The sequence below is a fragment of the Cryptomeria japonica genome, chromosome 1, assembly GCF_030272615.1.
Source record: "Cryptomeria japonica chromosome 1, Sugi_1.0, whole genome shotgun sequence".
In the NCBI taxonomy this organism is placed as follows: domain Eukaryota; kingdom Viridiplantae; phylum Streptophyta; class Pinopsida; order Cupressales; family Cupressaceae; genus Cryptomeria; species Cryptomeria japonica.
In genome coordinates this window covers 642540038-642559249 of record NC_081405.1, presented here as the reverse complement: position 1 = coordinate 642559249, position 19212 = coordinate 642540038, and the positions used below count along the sequence as shown (strand labels likewise).

General features: G+C 37.4%; 1 protein-coding gene across 1 annotated transcript in view; it reads left to right on the top strand.

The window, feature by feature from the left end:
• Positions 1–750: 750 nt before the first annotated feature.
• The window catches only part of LOC131037809 (receptor-like protein 47), a 34966-nt gene continuing 16504 nt past the window's right edge, over positions 751–19212 (top strand). Inside the window, exon 1 of the mRNA XM_059211399.1 lies at positions 751–3111. Within this exon, the coding sequence (XP_059067382.1) occupies positions 751–3111 (2361 nt within the window). The remainder of the gene's footprint in view (positions 3112–19212) is intronic.

Genomic DNA, 19212 nt, shown 5'->3' with positions numbered 1-19212 from the left:
ACCTTTCTGAACGTGTGCCGCCTGGCTTTCTTTTCTCTTTCGTATTAGAATGGAGAAAAAGACTTTAGACGACCATGAAATTTGATCCATCACACGCTAGGGAAATTCGCCAACAATTCTACATCACAGGTGTGGAATCAACTTTATTGACTTGAAAACTTGGCCGTTCATCACGGACGTAAAAAATCAGGATACAAGAAAAGGTGCGCAGCATGTGCAGGTCACCTCTCTGGCACCCAAAAACAGGAAAAAAAAAAAAAGGGATAAGATCCTCGGTGGATATGCTGATCTCATATTTAAGCTGGGTGGGCTCTATTTGCAGAACAACAATGTGAAATCGATTCTAACTTCGCTATCTATTACAGTCTTTTAAAAAGAAAATTTAAAATTATGTCCCACAAAAGTAAGTAAAATCTTCCATTTCAATAAAGTTGATTCCAAACTCATCGCAACTTCAATCGGATTTCCATTGCGCGTAGTGTGAAATTATTGGAAGAAATACGAAAGAGAAAGTAAAGCCAGGCCGGTAAGAAATTTTCTGGGTCATCAAGAACGAAGATTGACATAGAACATCTTTTTGACCTGATTTAATTAGACTGCGCAAACCAGAAATTGTCGCGTACAATCCCATGGAAAATCTATTTAGCAGTCATTCCAGGTCTCCAGTACTAACATCACCCAGAATTTGTTGGTGATAGAAACATACAAACCATGTCATCGCTGTGTTGTGCAATTGAAATCCCCAAAATAATGGGTTTGTGGTTTTTCTTGTTACTGCAGAGTTCTATGAGTGTCGAAATTAAATGCCCACAACATGAAAGAAATTATCTGTTGCATTTCAAGGCTGCTGTTGTAGATAACTCCAGCAATTTACAATCATGGCAAGGCTTTAATTGCTGCGAGTGGAAAGGTGTTGGCTGCAGCAGCCATTCGGGTGGCCATGTTACTCTACTCAATCTGAAAGATCAGAAACTGGGAGGCGAGATTCACTCATCGTTGTTCAGGCTTGAATATCTAAAACACTTAGATCTCAGCCACAATTCCTTTTCAGGAATTCCCATCCCTTCTGACATTGGAAAACTCAAGAGACTCACTTTTCTTAGCTTGTTTTCTGGTGGGTTTCAAGGCAAAATTCCTGCGACTCTGGCAAACTTGTGCAATTTGCGCCACTTGGAGCTGAGCTCAACAGACAATGTAGCAAAATTGCAAAGTCCGAGTCTATCAGTTTGGCTGAAAAGCATGAAAAGATTAGAACACCTCACTCTGCATAGAGTGGAAATTTCAAGGGCCAAAAAGTGGAACAAAGTTATTGCCAGTCTATCGAATCTTAGGTATCTGCGCTTGTCTCATTGTGGGCTAACAGGACTGCTTCCTTCCTCTATAAAGAATCTCTTCCGTCTTGTTCATCTGGATTTGTCTTCCAACAGCTTGATAGGGACAATACCGTCTTCTATAGGTCACCTTTCAGCCCTTGCTTATCTTGATCTTAGCACCAACCAATTCAATGGTACAATTCCATCCACAATTTCAAGGCTTGCTAATTTAAAATCCCTTTTGCTCTCATCCAACAGTTTAACAGGTTCCCTTTCGCTTTCCTTCTTTGACAATATGACTATCCTTGAACAACTCGTACTTTCTCACAATCATTTGACTGTGAGTATCTCGTCCACATGGATACCCACTTTTAAGAAGCTGTCGAGTCTTGGATTGGCTTCTTGTCAGTTGGCCAAATTTCCTTCCTTTCTTGTTGGACAATATTATATGTCTGAGCTGGATTTATCTGGTAACAGTATGGCAGGAAATATCCCGGCATGGATATGGGAGCTTCCTATGCTTTCTCGTTTAAACCTTTCCTCTAGCAAATTAACTGGAAGATTACCATGGAAGCTTGAAGCCAGGAGGCTGAGGTATTTGGATTTGAAAAATAACAGCTTGGAGGGTACTCTTCCTCTGCCACCTGATGGTGTTTTACATCTAGACATGTCAGATAATCAGTTTACAGCTTCAATTCCTGCTGATATTGCTACATATCTTCAATCAACAAGGGTTTTTTCTATCTCGGGGAATAATATCAGCGGTAGAATCCCTGACTCTATCTGCACCAAAAGTATGCTTGTGCTTGACTTGTCAGGCAACATGCTAAGCAGTATAATTCCTGATAATTTTACAGCAAACTGCTCGGATATAAAAGTTTTGAATCTGGGTCGAAACAAGCTGAAGGGTCATATTCCAGAATTGGGAAAGCTCACAAAACTGCTGACGTTAGGTCTGAATTGTAATCACTTGCAAGGGGCTATTGTATCATCCATAGCAAATTGCGTTTCTCTCCAAGTTTTGAATTTGGGAATAAATGATTTGAATGGCACCATTCCCTCATGGATTGGGAATTTATCAAAACTGCAGGTTTTGATGTTAAACTCCAATAAATTTCAGGGCTCTATTCCTCCCCTAATTTTTGCTCTCAAGCAACTCCAAATAGTAGACCTTTCTCAGAACAATTTTTCAGGTTCTATACCAATCAGCGCTACAAGTTTACAGGCAATGGTCAATGCATCACAGATTAATTCAATGCAGGTTGGATACCAGGTTTCAAAGGATTTTTATTATAAGAATGAGGTAAGGCTTTACACAAAAGACCACTGTTTTAAATATGGGATCCTCCTTACAATTTTCAAGTTTATGGATCTGTCAAGCAACAATTTATCGGGCAAGATTCCCCAGGAAATTGGGTCCTTCCATGGTCTGAAAGGTCTTAATCTTTCAAGAAATCATCTCATCGGCAAGATTCCAGAAACATTCGGAGGCATGGATCAACTGGAGTCTCTAGATCTTTCACTAAACAATTTGAGTGGACAAATTCCTTTGGAACTTCAATCTCTCACTTACTTGGAAGTCTTTAATGTCTCTTACAACAGGCTTGAGGGAAAAGTACCTCATGGAGGGCAGTTTTTGACCTTTGAGGAGAACTCTTTCTTGGGCAATACCCATCTATGTGACATTCCCTTCACCAAAAATACTCATAACATTTCTTCTTCAAATGGTGGTGGTGAAGAGGCAGCTGAAGAACTGGAAGGGGACCCAGATGCTCAGATGGAATATTGGGGACCAGAGGTGGGCTTAGGCTATGGCTTAGGGTTCTTCATGGTTTTAGGATTCATCTTTTTCAGTTTCAATGTGAGGAAGGCTCTCTTCGATTTGTATGATTGTATCATTGTGGCTATGTTTCACCTTTTTCACTTGATCTATATTCTTTGTTTCTGTCAGCTTGGATGAAGGTGGAGAGATATTGTAAGAACAGTTACATAAATGCCTCCATTATATTATAGGATTGACAGATTAGACCTCGTTATTGACTTGTATTATCTTAGATTGCAAACGGGTAAAAAATGTAAGAAAGGCTTGTTTATCTATAGCTTTTTAAATTTTAGAGTTGGGAAGGATTAGTCTATGACAGTGAGATCATTTGTATGACCCCAAACTTTATAATTTTTTTTGTTTTTCGAAAAATTACATAAAAAATGTAGTTTTTGGTTTTAAAAAAATTTGCAAACAAAAAAAACTGATTTTTTACCTTTATTTTAAAGGTACCTATGCAAGCACCTGCACAGGGTACTGCATAAGGGGACAAATATTTTTCTTATAAAAAAATTAAAAAGGAATTTTTCTTTTTAAATAATAATTTTGTTTCTAACCTGCATAACATTGTGGGAATATTCTTATTGACTGCGGTGTTAGTATGGACAAGGGCAAAAAAATCCAAAAATGGATATTCTCTATTGAAGAGTGAGATTTCTAACTCCAAGGCTACGAAAGGCTACGTCTTATCCGTGCAAGATACATCAGTGGGAACAAATGTGAGTGTATTCATGGCAGCCACTAGCATTTTGACACTTCAAACTGGAAACTATGCAATGAAACTTCACAATATTCTCAAGACTATAACAATCTTTGGGTATTTTCAGATTCAAAATGTACATAAACAAAATAATAACAACTAATAATATTCTAACAATCTATTCTATCCAGGAATATCAAAGAATTACAAATCTGAAGGGGTTTGAGAGATAAACAAATAAACTTGCAAACGAACTATTGGACAATGTTAATTATCTAACAATCTATTATATATGACAATTAGACTACATCGTATGAAATCACATAAACATAAATTGGATTAACTCAATTCATGTAAATACGATGCAATCACCTAAAGAACAAATTAATCAACAAATCTTCAAAATTCATGTAACTATATGGCCATATCCAATGCACACATACATGATGCGATTTTTTATGAGCCCTCCAAAACATGATCTAATCAAGTTATCCTTTGAAATTAAATAATCTAATGATCAACAATACCAACTAACAAAGCTATTTAAATTATTAACACAAACTGGAAACATTGAAATCTAAACTTTATTCATTCAAATTTCACAAGTTTGGTAGAAGTTTTCACACCAATGTTGCATAAACACTTTACAATAATGTCTACATAAAATATCCAACCCTTTTTAAGACAAAATGAATGGTTTATATAGCCATCCCAATACCCAATTTGCAAACCTGAAACTAGGGTTTTTGGGCAAAATTATGGATCAAAATTGATTGAAAACTAACAATTACTACCTTAAAACTGCTCTAAAACTCAAGAAAACTACATCTAAAATTTGTGCCAAGGGTAGATGGCCAATTTGGGCTACCAAATCTAAAGAAAACAAGCTCTATTAACAGGGTTTTGACTACTAGTTAGTTGCAGATTCTTTTCTCATGGGTTTCCTTTCATAATACATGGGCCAATATTCCCCATTCTTTGCTCCACCTAACTGAAACTTATCTTCATTCTTTAGGACTTGAATATGAAAGATATTTTTCCCTTTTAGTTGCCTCTTTAACCCATGTGAGGCTAGAGTTAACTGAAGTTGCAAAACTTATGTTTGAAAAAACATTATCTAAAAATGACTTGCCAACTGCCTTTTATTTCTGCTATTATTTTTATAAAAAATGATTTCCTATCATTTCTACAAGTGTGACTCTACCTCTAGAAATGATTGATTGAACTTGTTCACCATATTATGCAACTCCTTAAACATTTGGTGTCTGTGTATTTCAATTTTACAACTAGGTTTTTGATGAAATCTTTTAATTTTTTCCCTTTATCTTTGAACTATGGGAGATTAGCCTACATAATTTGAATTATTTATTTAATTGACATAATTTTCTCTATAATTTTTGGATTGCAATCCTTGTGTAGCTTGCCTTTGAACTCTAATTCCATGCATTGAACATCAAGAACCTGCACTTTTCATCTAACAATGTAAATGGGAGTCCTTCAATAAATTCTTCTACTCTAGTCATCAATGTGTATGCACTATTGATTTGTTTGATTATCCTTTCTTTTGAATTATTGTACCCCTTTGTCACCATATTTGATAATTGTTCCCTTATCTACAACATCATCATGAACTCCTTTTTCAATTAATGTCTTTTCATCAGTGTTCTTAATGTTTCGAAGGACTTGAAATTAATCATCCCACATGAAGATTGTGTCTTCTATACTTATGAGATTCTTGTCTTTCCCTATCAACATCCCATGGAGCACTATTAGCTGGTCTTGAATTGCATGACACAAGTCTATCACTTTGTGGATTATGTAAGGAATTTAAGTAGCAAAACCACTTCCTACACTAGCCTTGAGAGGAGGGTAATGCAAAACTTTTACCTAGATCTTTACAACAATTATGGAAACTCAACAAAAATAAACATGAATATAATGCATATCACAACACAGTGATTTACATGGGGAAAACCCCTTTGGAAGAAAAAGCCACCTAATATATTATATAGTAATACTTTATTATCAACCATTTGCTCATTTTCATCACCTTTCTTCTCACCATGGTGTTCTCCTTTTGTGTCATGTGTTTCACCTTGTGGTGGGAGTGTTTCCTTTTTAGTCTCTTGCTCTATTTCCTACTCATGTTGCTCATCTTGTTTCTACTCCTGATTCTTTGAAGGTTCTTGTTCATGACCATCTTGAGGAGTTATTTTCCTTGGATTTGAAAAATAATAGCTTGGAGGGTACTCTTCCTCTGCCACTTGATAGTGTTTTACATCTAGACATGTGAGATATGTTAGGATTAATGATAGTCCCAAAGATACTGAGAAGGGGGGGTGAATCAGTATCTAACCAATGAACAAAATATTTAACCTTATTAAGTATTTTGCATTCCAAAATAGTGTACCAGTAAACAAGAATTAATGCAGTAAATATGAACAGTAAAGACAACATAGAAAACACGCCATAACACAAGATTTTTAATGAGGAAACTCGGTATGGGAAAAACCTCAGTGGGATTTGTGACCCACAATTTTCACTCACTGGCCAATGAATAAATATTACTTGCAAGAGGGGCCTACACATGCAGGAAGACCAACTACCTAGAGCTCACTACTTAATCTACAAAATGGAAGTCTCACTGACTTACAAATGGATTATGAAAATCCAATATAATGTACTGCTACAATTCAGCATCTTCTATGCCAGGTTCAGTACTGGTTAAGCTCATACTATAACCATAAACCTTATACAAAATCTGCCTTAATATTCGCTCATCACTTCTCTACATCCATACTACTTATGTAAATGATTTACAAGATCTCATACATATAAGAGTCTATTACAATATGCCATGTCATCTTTACAAAAAGATATTTATAATTAAATACAATAAACAAAAGTTTGTTCTTGTCGGCTAGGGTGTTGGTATACATTCTTTCCACTGTCGGTGAAGTGTCTGTTGGTGCTGGTGTCTGTCGGTGATTTACCGGATGAATGCCACAAGGTTTCCTATAGGTTTTCGGTAGGTTGCCATCAATGACAACACCATCATTTCTCACTAGAGTGTACACTGTCGAATGCCAACAATCTCCCCTTTTGGCATTGATGGCAACACTCATGAGAAAAATCCAAAAATCTGTTTCCAAAAATAAAGTCCAAAAAGTTACCAAAAATGTGTGCTACCCCTGAGAAGATGATCTCCTCTGAATAGCCATTTTTCTTTGTCCACTACTCCCCCTTTGACATCAATGACAAAGGTTGTCAAAAATTGTCAAATGAGTGCAAAATTTCAACTTGAACTTTGTAACCGGTTGGTTACAATCTGGAATATGTCTGCTAATACCAAGTTTAACCTCTGTCTAAATCTATTGTTATCCTTCATAGTTGCCTTAGTTCTCTGAATTGTACCGGTGAGATGATGCATATGCTCTTCCGATGACCTTTGACCTTGAATTAATGCCTCAGATATTTCTTTCCTCAGAGAGATAAGGTTGTCTAACTGAGGACTGAGTTTGTGCTTAAGCTCTCTGGCTTTTGTCTTGATCCTTTCCTTTTCTTTCTCTAACTTCTCCAATTTTTCCTCAAATCCAGTAATTTCTTGTTCAATAACTGATATAGGTTCAGATGAACCAATGATATTATCAGCTATATCATTTATCTCCTTTTGAGCTTTGCTTATTTCCTTATCAATGTCCACTGTTAACAGATTTGTCTTGCAAGTATCTTTGTACAGTTCCTTATACTCCAAAATTATTGTATTCAGTGTCGGTAAAAGTGTATTTATTTGTTCCGTGAACTTTTTAATTTTTTCCTCAGAGAATTTTCCTTTTCCATTTTCTCCTTGAATGTTTCCTCATTAATTTGATCAACTGTCAGTATATTACCAGCAATATATTTAGATAATGTGTCTAACTGACTTAAAGAATCCTTTACATTATCTACATTGCATTTGGGTGCAATCATCTTAAGAATGGGTATTGTGCCATCAATCGCCTTATAGGACAATGCATTAAAATATGTTATTTTATTTATTGAGTCCAGAAGTACTTCAGTCACATTAGTAGGTCTAAATTCGGTCAGTGAAGTACCAGATGTCTGACCAACTATATTTACAATATTAGTGCTTCCAGTGGGAGTAACCAATTTTCTTGTATCGACCTCTAGTGGATCAGTTTGTGTTTGCATTTCTACTAGCAATGGTTTTGGTTTCTCAGTGATTGCCGGTTGCACTACCTCAATGTGTACCTGCAAATCAGCCAGTTTCTCAATTGGTTTCTCTACACTATCTACTGTCGGTATCTTTGTTACTGTCTATGTGGGTTTCTCTGTGCTTGCATCAGTATTACTAGTAACCATTCCACTATCCAAGGGCTCCACTGAATGCTCTACTTGCTCTTCTTATGTTTCAACCTCAATATGATATGTTGATTGCTCAGTAGCAATATCTTTCTTTACATCTGTGTTATCCTTATCCACTACAATGTTTACTTCCTAAGTATCAATGTTCATAGTGTACAAAATTTCTGACTCAGGTTTAGTGTCCTCATGGGTTGTGTCCACATTCTCAGTAGCCAGTGTGTTATCAGTATGTACCGATGGAGTAACCAAAGTGTTACTAGTTATCAAATTGCCATTAGTTTTATATACAAAGTCATTCTATATTCTAGTCGGTTAATATTACCGAATCATGCAGTCGGTACACACAGAGAAGTCGATATGTACAGTCTAGTCAGTTATAGAAGGAAAACAGTCACAAAGCCCAGTATACACCGAGCTGTCTACCGAGTGATATTTCATGTCTACCGAGCAGTAAAGATAATACACCAAGTTGATATACACCGAGTGAAATGTGTTACCAGATTCATTGAACCTAGACACACATATGAAAACGTGTTACAAAATCGAGGCACACAAAACTGTTATCACATTGGAAATTGCACATACAAATTTTATATAATTTTGAGGTCATCTAACCAATGAAATATTTTGCATGGTTATTTATTCGAGAAATCATGTTTGTAAGATTGAAGCAATGATTTGGATCACCGACTTAAGAAGTCTATTTATACAGCATGAATTTAGGGTTAGAAACAGAGATGTGAATGTGAGAAATGTGTGTGCATGTGCATATGAAGCAAGACTTATGTGATACATAAGAAATCACAAGGCATTTTGATTGTTATAGAGACACAAAGGTCACCGAGAAGGTTATCAGAGAACAATCGAGGAACAGAGTAAACAGAAGGGTTTACTGAGTTACTTTATGAGTTATTGAGGTATGCTATAGGCATGGTAATCTTATTTTGAGCACATAGAATCTTCTACAGCATTTCAAATGTAAAGTTGCAGATATTTGTATTGATTCTATTGTAATATTTTTGTTAGATTTTGCCAAGATCAAGAGCTCAATGAAATGTACAAAATAGAGACACAATATAGGACAAGAATAAACTGTATTCTCATCAATAGAAAATGATCAACAATCAACTGGATTAACCAATACAATGAATAGAGGCCTGCATATATAGGCAAGGCCATATGGATGTATGAGCACACAAATATGACATGTGGCTCAATGAGAAACAAGGGTAGGTAGGAAATAGGTATGGGTAGGTAGGAGAAATAATATAATATTCCACATGAGGTGGATCACCCACTGAAGGTGGAATTATCACTCCACAATAAGTGGATATGATAGTGTAATAACAAGATCAACACCATAAAAGGTGAAATTTCTCCTACATACACTATCCCAATGTGACACAAACACCCAAGTGTCTCATATCCAAACTACTATGAAATGCATTATCCTAAGTAAACTTAAGTAAGTGTAATAATATCCAAGATGAATAATTATTTACACCAACACCCCCCCTTAAGTGCAACTTAGGGGAATGCACTTAAGTCTACAATGCAACTAAGCAATGCAAGATGGGTCCCGACTACGAGGCCATGTTAGGTACCCATTTACAAAAGCAAATGCATGCAAACCAATGCAATGAAACCTCTCACAAAGTGGGGAAAGAGAGAAAAACCCAATGGGAAAAAACCCTCTCCCAAAAGAGAGATGAAAGTTATACAAGAGAACTCTCATAGAAGAATGTGAGGAACAAAACCCCATATGAGGAAAAAGTCCCCCCCATATGAGAGAAGAAGAGAAGTCAAACTATGACCCCCCCTTAATGGAGAATCTGCACCAATGATAGAAGCTTTATGTATGAAGAAACTGCTCCACGAACGTCGAACAACATTCCTCCCCTTAGGAAGAAACAAAACCAAAGGTGTATCCATGAAGTCTCCCCAATCATGAAGTGAAGATGTATGAAGAAAACTCATGATGAAAGGAATCTCTAAAAACTGCTCAAGTGTCCCCATGTCGATGCTGAAAGATACCCCCTCCAAAGGTGGTAAACTGTGCCACACTGCTGAAAGAGGCACTCCAAGATCTACTGGAGATGGATGTAGAACATGTCCCAAAGATTCACATGTCTCCTCAAAACATAAAGAGACCTCCTCCAACTGCTGTACATAAGTATCCACAATCATGTCAACCTCGAAAGAATGTGTAGCGTCCTAAAATTGCGACACTTGCAATTTTGACTGCATTTGGGTCTTCACAATGGCGATGCAACACGGAACCTGAATGGAGACCCCGAAACTTGTTCATGACATCAAAAACTGCATTTTTTCAGCACCCTGACCTGATCCTCCTTGCACCCTCCTGACCCTGGAGGTGGGACCATGGCGCCCAGCGCCTTGGTCCCTGGCCCTATTTTTGGGCCCAGTCTCTTTTGGGTCTCGGGTCTTTATGTTTGCAAATTGGAAAATAATGTTTCCTGGTCGGCCTAAGGTCGGAAAAATCAGTCTTTCAACCCTAATTGACAAGTATATAAACTACATTTCCTCTCCCATTTTGGGAGATGGAAAAAAAGGGCGGAAACAACATTCAAGCATTCAAGCATTCAAGCATTCCTTCAAGCAATTGATCATTCTAAGTCTCCATTCAAGGCTAAGTGTTGCATTCAAGACAAGGATTCAACCATTGAAGAGGAGATTACATACAACATACAATATACAACAACATCTACACCTTCGCATGTGAGAATACAAACATTCTTACAACAAGGTACTAGTACTTGTTGTATTCAACAAGGATTCAAGCATTCCTTCAAGCAATTGATCATTCTAAGTCTCCATTCAAGGCTAAGTGTTGCATTCAAGACAAGGATTCAACCATTGAAGAGGAGATTACATACAACATACAATATACAACAACATCTACACCTTCGCATGTGAGAATACAAACATTCTTACAACAAGGTACTAGTACTTGTTTTACATTATGATCATTTACATTTACAGCATTCTCATTTCTTGGTTAATTCCAAAACTGGGGTTTGACCTAAGGGCAAACCCCTAATCCCTAACCCCCCAATCATCCTCGCTTTTCTATGTGTAGGTTGTAGGTACGCGGCTGTAATTGAAGATCTGGAATCCTTGTGCAGAGACGAACAGATCCCCCTTCGTTTCGCAGATTTTTCGGAGGGCCGTGTGCACGCCGGGTGCCATCGTCCCGTCAACTTTCGCTCAAATTTGCAGGACAGCGTCGTCTCAACATTTTACTACTAATTCCAGGTCCACAGCTTCATCCTATAGTTCTATCTCTGTTTATAAGTGAATCTTTCTCACTTTTCATGCATTCCTAGTTTAATCCTCCTATCTACATTCTTTACAAAAGAGGGTAGCCTTGCTGTCTTAACCCTTGAAACTCATTTAGAATCCAATCTTGCATTGTGTGGGATTGGATCTTGTGGGTTTCAACCCCTTTTTTGAATGTAACGTCTCCCCTAAGTGAAAACTGTCAACCCTAGTGACCTCCTTCCCTCTCGTCAGAGTGGTGGGGGGAACACTTAGGGTTCGCTCGCAATTTTTCGCTTTACATTTTGGTGAACCCGACGTGAACATCCTTTCTGATTATTCATGGTTAGATCTGAAAATTAGATGCCTTGATTACATTTCCATGTTTGATATTTTGCAAAGTTTAGAGGTTAATTGCATAAAAACCCTAAATCTTCTTTTTTGAGCTTGTGAAATGTTTAATTGTTAATGCTTGTTTCAGATCTACCCTTCTATTACAAATTGTCAATTCATATTTGTGCTTTAATTCTGAAAATTAAGTGGTTAAGTGTCAAAACCCTAATTTTTAAAACCCTCTTGATTCAACCTTTGACTGATAATTTCACTGATCAAAACATTTCCAAATCAGCTGTAACTTTGGATTCCGCAATAAAATCATAATATCTTTCATCCCTGAAAATTTGGAAAAAAGTTGCGAGGACCGTGTGCACCCCGGGCGCCATCGTCCCCGACATTTTTTCCAAAATTTCGGGAGTTAGATCTTACTGTATTTTTCTGCTAAAATCCAAAATTTTGGCTGATTTTATCAATTCCAACACTTTCAAAATTAAGGTCAAATTTGGTCTTGTGATTGCTTGGATTAAGGCTTCTAATCATTCAAAAATTGTTGAAACTGAAATTCATGTCAAAATTGTGTTCTTACTGTCCTAAATCTGAAAAGTGTGTCGGCATTCATTCAAAATTTCAGTGCTTTATTCAAATTTTTGCAATTTGTGACTTTTGAAATTAAGTGTTTAATTACAACAACTTTGATTTCCGCTTTCAAAATTGAATTTTGCGTGAAATTGAGTCAACTTTTAAAATTCAAAACTTGCATTGCTTTTGGTATTCCCTCTAAAATCATAAAATTCAAAATTTCAATTTCCCTCTCTTTTTCAAAATTCAAATTTTGCATTTTTCAACAATCTTGGTAGGGTTCAATTTTGAGATTGCAACTTTAATTTGGCCTATCTACAGATCGTAAAATCACTCAATTTTTTCAAATTAGCTTTAAAATCATCATAACTTTCATCCCTGAAAATTTCGAAAAAATTTGCGAGGACCGTGTGCACCCCGAGCGCCACGGTCCCTGACATTTTTTTCGAAATTTTGAGAGATTGTCGTGATTGCATTTAACAGCTTAAATCTAGGAGATTGGCTGATTTTATTGAAATTTGCTACCTCTAAATTCAAAATCTTCTCTCCCTCTCTAGTGCATGAGTTTTACAACAATAAGTCCTACTTACACTATTCCCGTTAGACGAAGCCGTAGAATTAAGTCTTTCCAAGGTTTAATTACTGAGGAGATGGAACCTAATTTGAATAGCCTTTTTAACGAGGACACGGGTAATTCCTCTAATCCTCCTAATGATGAAGAAGCTCTCCATGAGGTTTCTGTAGAACAACTTTCGAAATTGGATAACCAATTTGATGATTTTCAGCAATGGATGTCTCAAGAGTATCCCGATAGTCAAGCTCTTTCATTAATTGAGGGTCTAAAACGTATGGTTCAAAGTGATAAGAATGGAATTAATATTTTGCGTGGTATTGCACACATTATGGATTCGAATGTGATGCCTATGAAGAGTTGTGTTGAAACTTTAGGTTATACACAACCTCCTACTCAAGTCAATCATTCTATTCCTTTGACAACTTCTATTGCTAGCATACCTACCTTTACATCAAACATAATGACTACTTCTATACAAGACATTCTGCCTATGATCACCATGCATGGGGGCAATCCTTCTTCTTCAATCAACCCTCTTCCTTCATTCAATCTAACTTCTTCATTCATTCCTTCAATAAGTGTTCCTATTATATCTCCACAAATGAAGATGACGCAAGGGGGCAATTCATTTAACCATTCCATTCCTCCTTGTAGTGCTCCTCTTTTCCAATCCTCTCCTATGACTAACTTTCATAGTGTCCCACCACCTTACTCTCAATCAATACCTTCTTTCAATAACATAATACCTCCATCTCAATCTAACACGTCTAATATGAACTCTTCAACTGAAGTGACCATTAACAATCTTGCACAAACCGTCTCTTCTTTACAACAACAAATTGCCTCTATGAATCAATCTAAGTTTAGTGTGCCCACATTTGATGTTGCGAGCCCACTTTCTCTTGACATTGTTCGAGCTATCCCTCCTAAACTTGTTGAAATCCCGCATTTGGAGCTTTATAATGGTAAAGGTGATCCTCTAACACATGTTAAGACTTTTCAAACAATATGTACCGATTTTGCTTATGACCAAAGGTTGCTTGCAAAACTGTTTACTAGAACATTAAGAGATAAAGCCCTATAATGGTATTGCTCGTTGCCTTCTTATTCTATTACTTCTTTTGAACAACTTGCAAATGCTTTTATTCAACAATTTCAAAACAATATAAGTCCTAAAGTTACTTTGATTGATTTAATGCATTGTAAACAAGGTGTTAAAGAAAAAGTGACTGATTTCATTGGTAGATATAAGCATTTGTATGCTCAAATCTCTTTTCCAGTGCCTGACAATGATATTCAAAGAATCTTTATTTCTAATTTACAAAAAGATATTAGAGAAAATCTTCTGTTTTTTGAGTTTACTTCTTTCCAACAGTTGTGTGCAACTCTTCACAATTATCAACTAACTGTGAGTCAAATGGAACAAGCAAATCCTATGGCTCCGAGTGATAAGGGTGATAGTAGTCAACAACCATTTGGGAAGTTTAAACCGAACAGAGAGTTCGTTAAGTTCAATGAAAACATCATCAACACCAATGTGAATGCAGCATCAGGTGTGCCTCCTATTTCTAAGTTTTTCAAGCAAGAAAGAAAGTTTACTCCTTTGAATGAATCATTGCATAGTATTATGAATAAGTTACTGGAACAAAATGTGCTTACTCTCCCTCCTATAAAGCAAATTGATCCTACAAAGATTAATTCACCCTATTTTGATAACAAATCTTTTTGTCAATTTCATCGTCAACCTAGGCATGATACTGAAAAATGTTTTGCTTTAAACGGTAAAATTCAAGATTTGATTGATAATAATACTATCTCTATTTCAGGAGTGAATGATAAAGGCAATACATCTGTAGCTCCTCCTAACCAAAATCTTAAGATTTTTACTGATCCATTACCTTCTCATACCTCTAATGTGATTGAGACTAATGATTCCTCTTTCTCATCTAATGGTCTTGTGTCTATGACTCCGAATGTGATTAACTTTGTAGAGCAGCAAGAAAACCCTAAAGAACCTTCCATCACATTTGATTCTAGTGAAACTATTAGGGCACCTGATGGTCCTTTATACATAGTTGCAAAAGTCAAGAATACACCTTTTCGTGGAGTGCTTATTGATCCTTCGTGCATGGTTAATGTTATTACTGAAGAATTTCTCTTTACTTTGCAATTGAATCAAGTGATTTATGACAAAATAGATGTGGTTGTGAAATTATTTGATGCATTTTCTTCTCCTGCAATTGGTTCTATTACATTACCTATTGAGGTTCATAACAAATCCCTTGATGTGAACTTTGCTATTATTCCTTCATCCGAACAATTTCGTGTGAAGCTAGGCTATCCTTGGCTATCTTCCATGAAAGCTATTGCTTCTCCTATTCACAAGTGTTTGAAATTTCCCCATAATGGTGAAGTTGTTACTGTCAATCATAGTCTCTTTAAACCAGCTGAAAGAACTTCTAGCGTTCCTATTGATTATTTTTGGCCTAAACAATTCCAATCTCTTCCACCGCGAAGTGATCATCTTTTCAAATCTTATCAAAAGTGGAAAATAGATATGATCCTATCTCTAAGTGAACCTAGAACACCCAAACTTGATATTCCTATCATTCTTGAGAAGGAAGTTCTTCCTTTGAAAGATAAAACTAATGTCTTTCCTCAAGAAGATTCCCAACCCATTCCTATGGATGTGACTATGTCTATGTCTAATAAACTTTCTAAAAGTAGGCCTATACCTCCTCATCATGATGGACTTGGTCTCCTTCCTAAACCAAATATTCCTCCTTTATATGGAGCAGTTCCTCCTCCTTCCTCTTATGGAGAGAAGAGACCTTCCTCTTCTCCTATTATCTAGCCTAAGAGACCACAACCTAAACACCCAAGTGATAAGGATGAGAACATTCCTCCTCCTCAATCTTCTCCACTTCCTACTAAGACTAGACGAAACTGTTCTGCACGTGAACGCTGACTAAAGCGTCGTCTTAGAGCTCAGGCAGCTGCTTCTCAAACTTTGCAATCCCCAAAAACACCTTCAACAAGCATTATTCCATTTTCTCCAAGATCTCCTAAACATAAGATGCATGATGGTCTTGATCCTGTGCAAGTTAAAGATCCTATTTTTATAAATCTTGATGATGATATAGATGAAAATGTTATTCATGATGAAAATGTTACTTCTCTTGCTTTTGATAGTGAATATGAATATGTTGATGTTGATAACCATTTATCTAACGAATTTTCTAAAGAACTTATCCTAGCTCCTAGACAAGAACAATGTGGCTTGGAACATGAACATAGCCCTTGTTTGGATCTTGTGATAGCTCCATCTGTTGTGTTGAATGTTCCTCCTCTAGCGTGTTTCCTACCTTCCCGAAACATTGATTAGCAAGATCGGGGGGTAGATGACATGCTAGACTAGTTTCATTAGCATAGCAGACTCTCTCCTCCTCTCTTTTGTTACTTCTTCTATGTGTTATTCTCATTCTTCTATTTGTTGTCCTTAGTGTTGTCTACTTGAGGACGATGCAAAGCATTGAGATCTCTTTTGGTCTCTTTCATGTTGACTCAAAAGACACATGTGTTCCCTTCTTCAAGATGACCTTCCTTGATTGGGGAATGAAGAACAATTATGCATACATACATATGATATACATGAATTATCATACAGCATACTGACCCCAAGGAAAGCGAAGTCACCTCGTGCTTTGTGTTTTGTGTCTATTATCCTTGGGTTTATCTCACACTTGGGGGCTAAATCCTTGTGATAACGTGCTCCTTTCCTTCTCATTTCTTATATGTATCACTACCTTAAAGAAATCACCCCCAGTGAGGCGTGTGCAATCGCTTTAATGTAGGGGGGCATACATCCCGTCTATCCCTTCAGGATACTTGAAAATTTCTTGGCGAACTTAGCTTTGCCTTGAAAATTTTTGGTATCTTTCTTGCATGACTCATAGTGAGGGAACCTTACTACTGATAGTCATGGTTCTCCCTCGTGATCTTCCCTTTTACTTTGTCAATCGAAGTCGTAAGATCCTTAGTCCACTGGGGGCTTGGTGTATCTTGCCTCCTTGACGTGGTGAAAGTCTTTCAATGTTGTTTCCTTGTACTTTACCGAAAGTATGGGCGTACGCTTATACTCCTGCTAAAGTGGGGGCTAAATGTAGCGTCCTAAAATTGTGACACTTGCAATTTCGACTGCATTTGGGTCTTCACGATGGCGATGCAACACGGAACCTGAATGGAGACCCTGAAACTTGTTCATGACATCAAAAACTGCATTTTTTCAGCACCCTGGCCTGATCCTCCTTGCACCCTGCTGACCCTGGAGGTGGGACCATGGCGCCCAGCGCCCTGGTCCCTGGCCCTATTTTTGGGCCTGGTCTCTTTTGGGTCTCGGGTCTTTATGTTTGCAAATTGGAAAATAATGTTTCCTGGTCGGCCTAAGGTCGGAAAAATCAGTCTTTCAACCCTAATTGACAAGTATATAAACTACATTTCCTCTCCCATTTTGGGAGATGGAAAAAAAGGGTGGAAACAACATTCAAGCATTCAAGCATTCAAGCATTCCTTCAAGCAGTTGATCATTCTAAGTCTCCATTCAAGGCTAAGTGTTGCATTCAAGACAAGGATTCAACCATTGAAGAGGAGATCACATACCACATACAACATACAACAACATCTACACCTTTGCATGTGAGAATACAAACATTCTTACAACAAGGTACTAGTACTTGTTTTACATTACGATCATTTACATTTACAACATTCTCATTTCTTGGTTAATTCCAAAACCGAGGTTTGACCTAAGGGCAAACCCCTAATCCCTAACCCCCCAATCGTCCTCACTTTTTTGTGTGTAGGTTGCAAGTACGCGGCTATAATTGAAGATCTGGAATCCTTGTGCAGAGACGAACAGATCCCCCTTCATTTCGTGGATTTTTTGGAGGACCGTGTGCACGTCGGGCACCATCGTCCCGTCAACTTTCGCTCAAATTTGCAGGACAGCATCATCTCGACATTTTACTACTAATTCCAGGTCTGCAGCTTCATCCTATATTCCTATCTCTATTTATAAGTGAATCTTTCTCACTTTTCATGCATTCCTAGTTTAATCCTCCTATCTACATTCTTTGCAAAAGAGGGTAGCCTTGCTGTCTTAACCCTTGAAACTCATTTAGAATCCAATCTTGCATTGTGTGGGATTGGATCTTGTGGGTTTCAACCCCTCTTTTGAATGTAAAGTCTCCCCTAAGTGAAAACCGTCAACCCTAGTGACCTCCTTCCGCTCTCCTTGGAGTGGTGGGGGGGACACTTAGGGTTCGCTCGCAATTTTCCGCTTTACAGAATGATCATGTAGAGAATGAACAAGAGGGTCAGAGTGTGCCCTCGCAACAATCGAAGAAGGATCATCTTCATCAAAGAGAAGATGAATGTCATCAATGATGTCTCCCAAATCTGCAATGTAGGATTCCACAAACAAACCTGCAATGTCTGTCAAGTAATCATCCCATGAATCTGAAGCTGGAAGACAATGAATATCCTGTTGCACTGAATCACATGAAGGCAAAATTGTCGCACTATCTGCATCATCAGGTGCAATAGGTGATGTGATATCAATATGAGAAGATGAAATACAAGACTCAAGAATGGGGTCACATGTGAGAATCCCCATGTTCAAGTGTCCAAAGTTCTCCTCAAAATCTGAACCATCACAATAAGTGTGGTCATCATGTGTGAAATCATCATCATCAACAAAATCTGAAAAGGAGTATAACCGAGATGCATGATCAACAACCCCAGTTGCAATGATAGCTCTAGTCTCCAAGTCTCTAATGAAAATTGAGTCAGGTGCGAACTCCACAACTCTCTTAGTTGCGCCATGTGTGATTTGATAGATAGAAAGGAGATTGTTTGTCAAGTGGGGTACACACAACACATCATTGAAGGAGTTATCCCCAATGTCAATAGATCCTTTCCCAATCACATCCATGTATGTATGATTGCCCATCAAAATCTATGGCATGGTGCAAGGCTCAAATGTAGAGAACATAGACTACGAAGATGCCATATGATGAGAAGCCCCTGAATCTAGAAGCCATCTCAATGAATTATGACTGGTAGTAGCACATAGAGATTTTCCTTTTCTTGTTCCAAAAGAGTGAGTCTTCCCACTTGTAGAAGCCATGAATGCTTTCCCTTTTCCTTTTGAATGTGAGGAAGTGGAAGTTGATGAATCATCCTT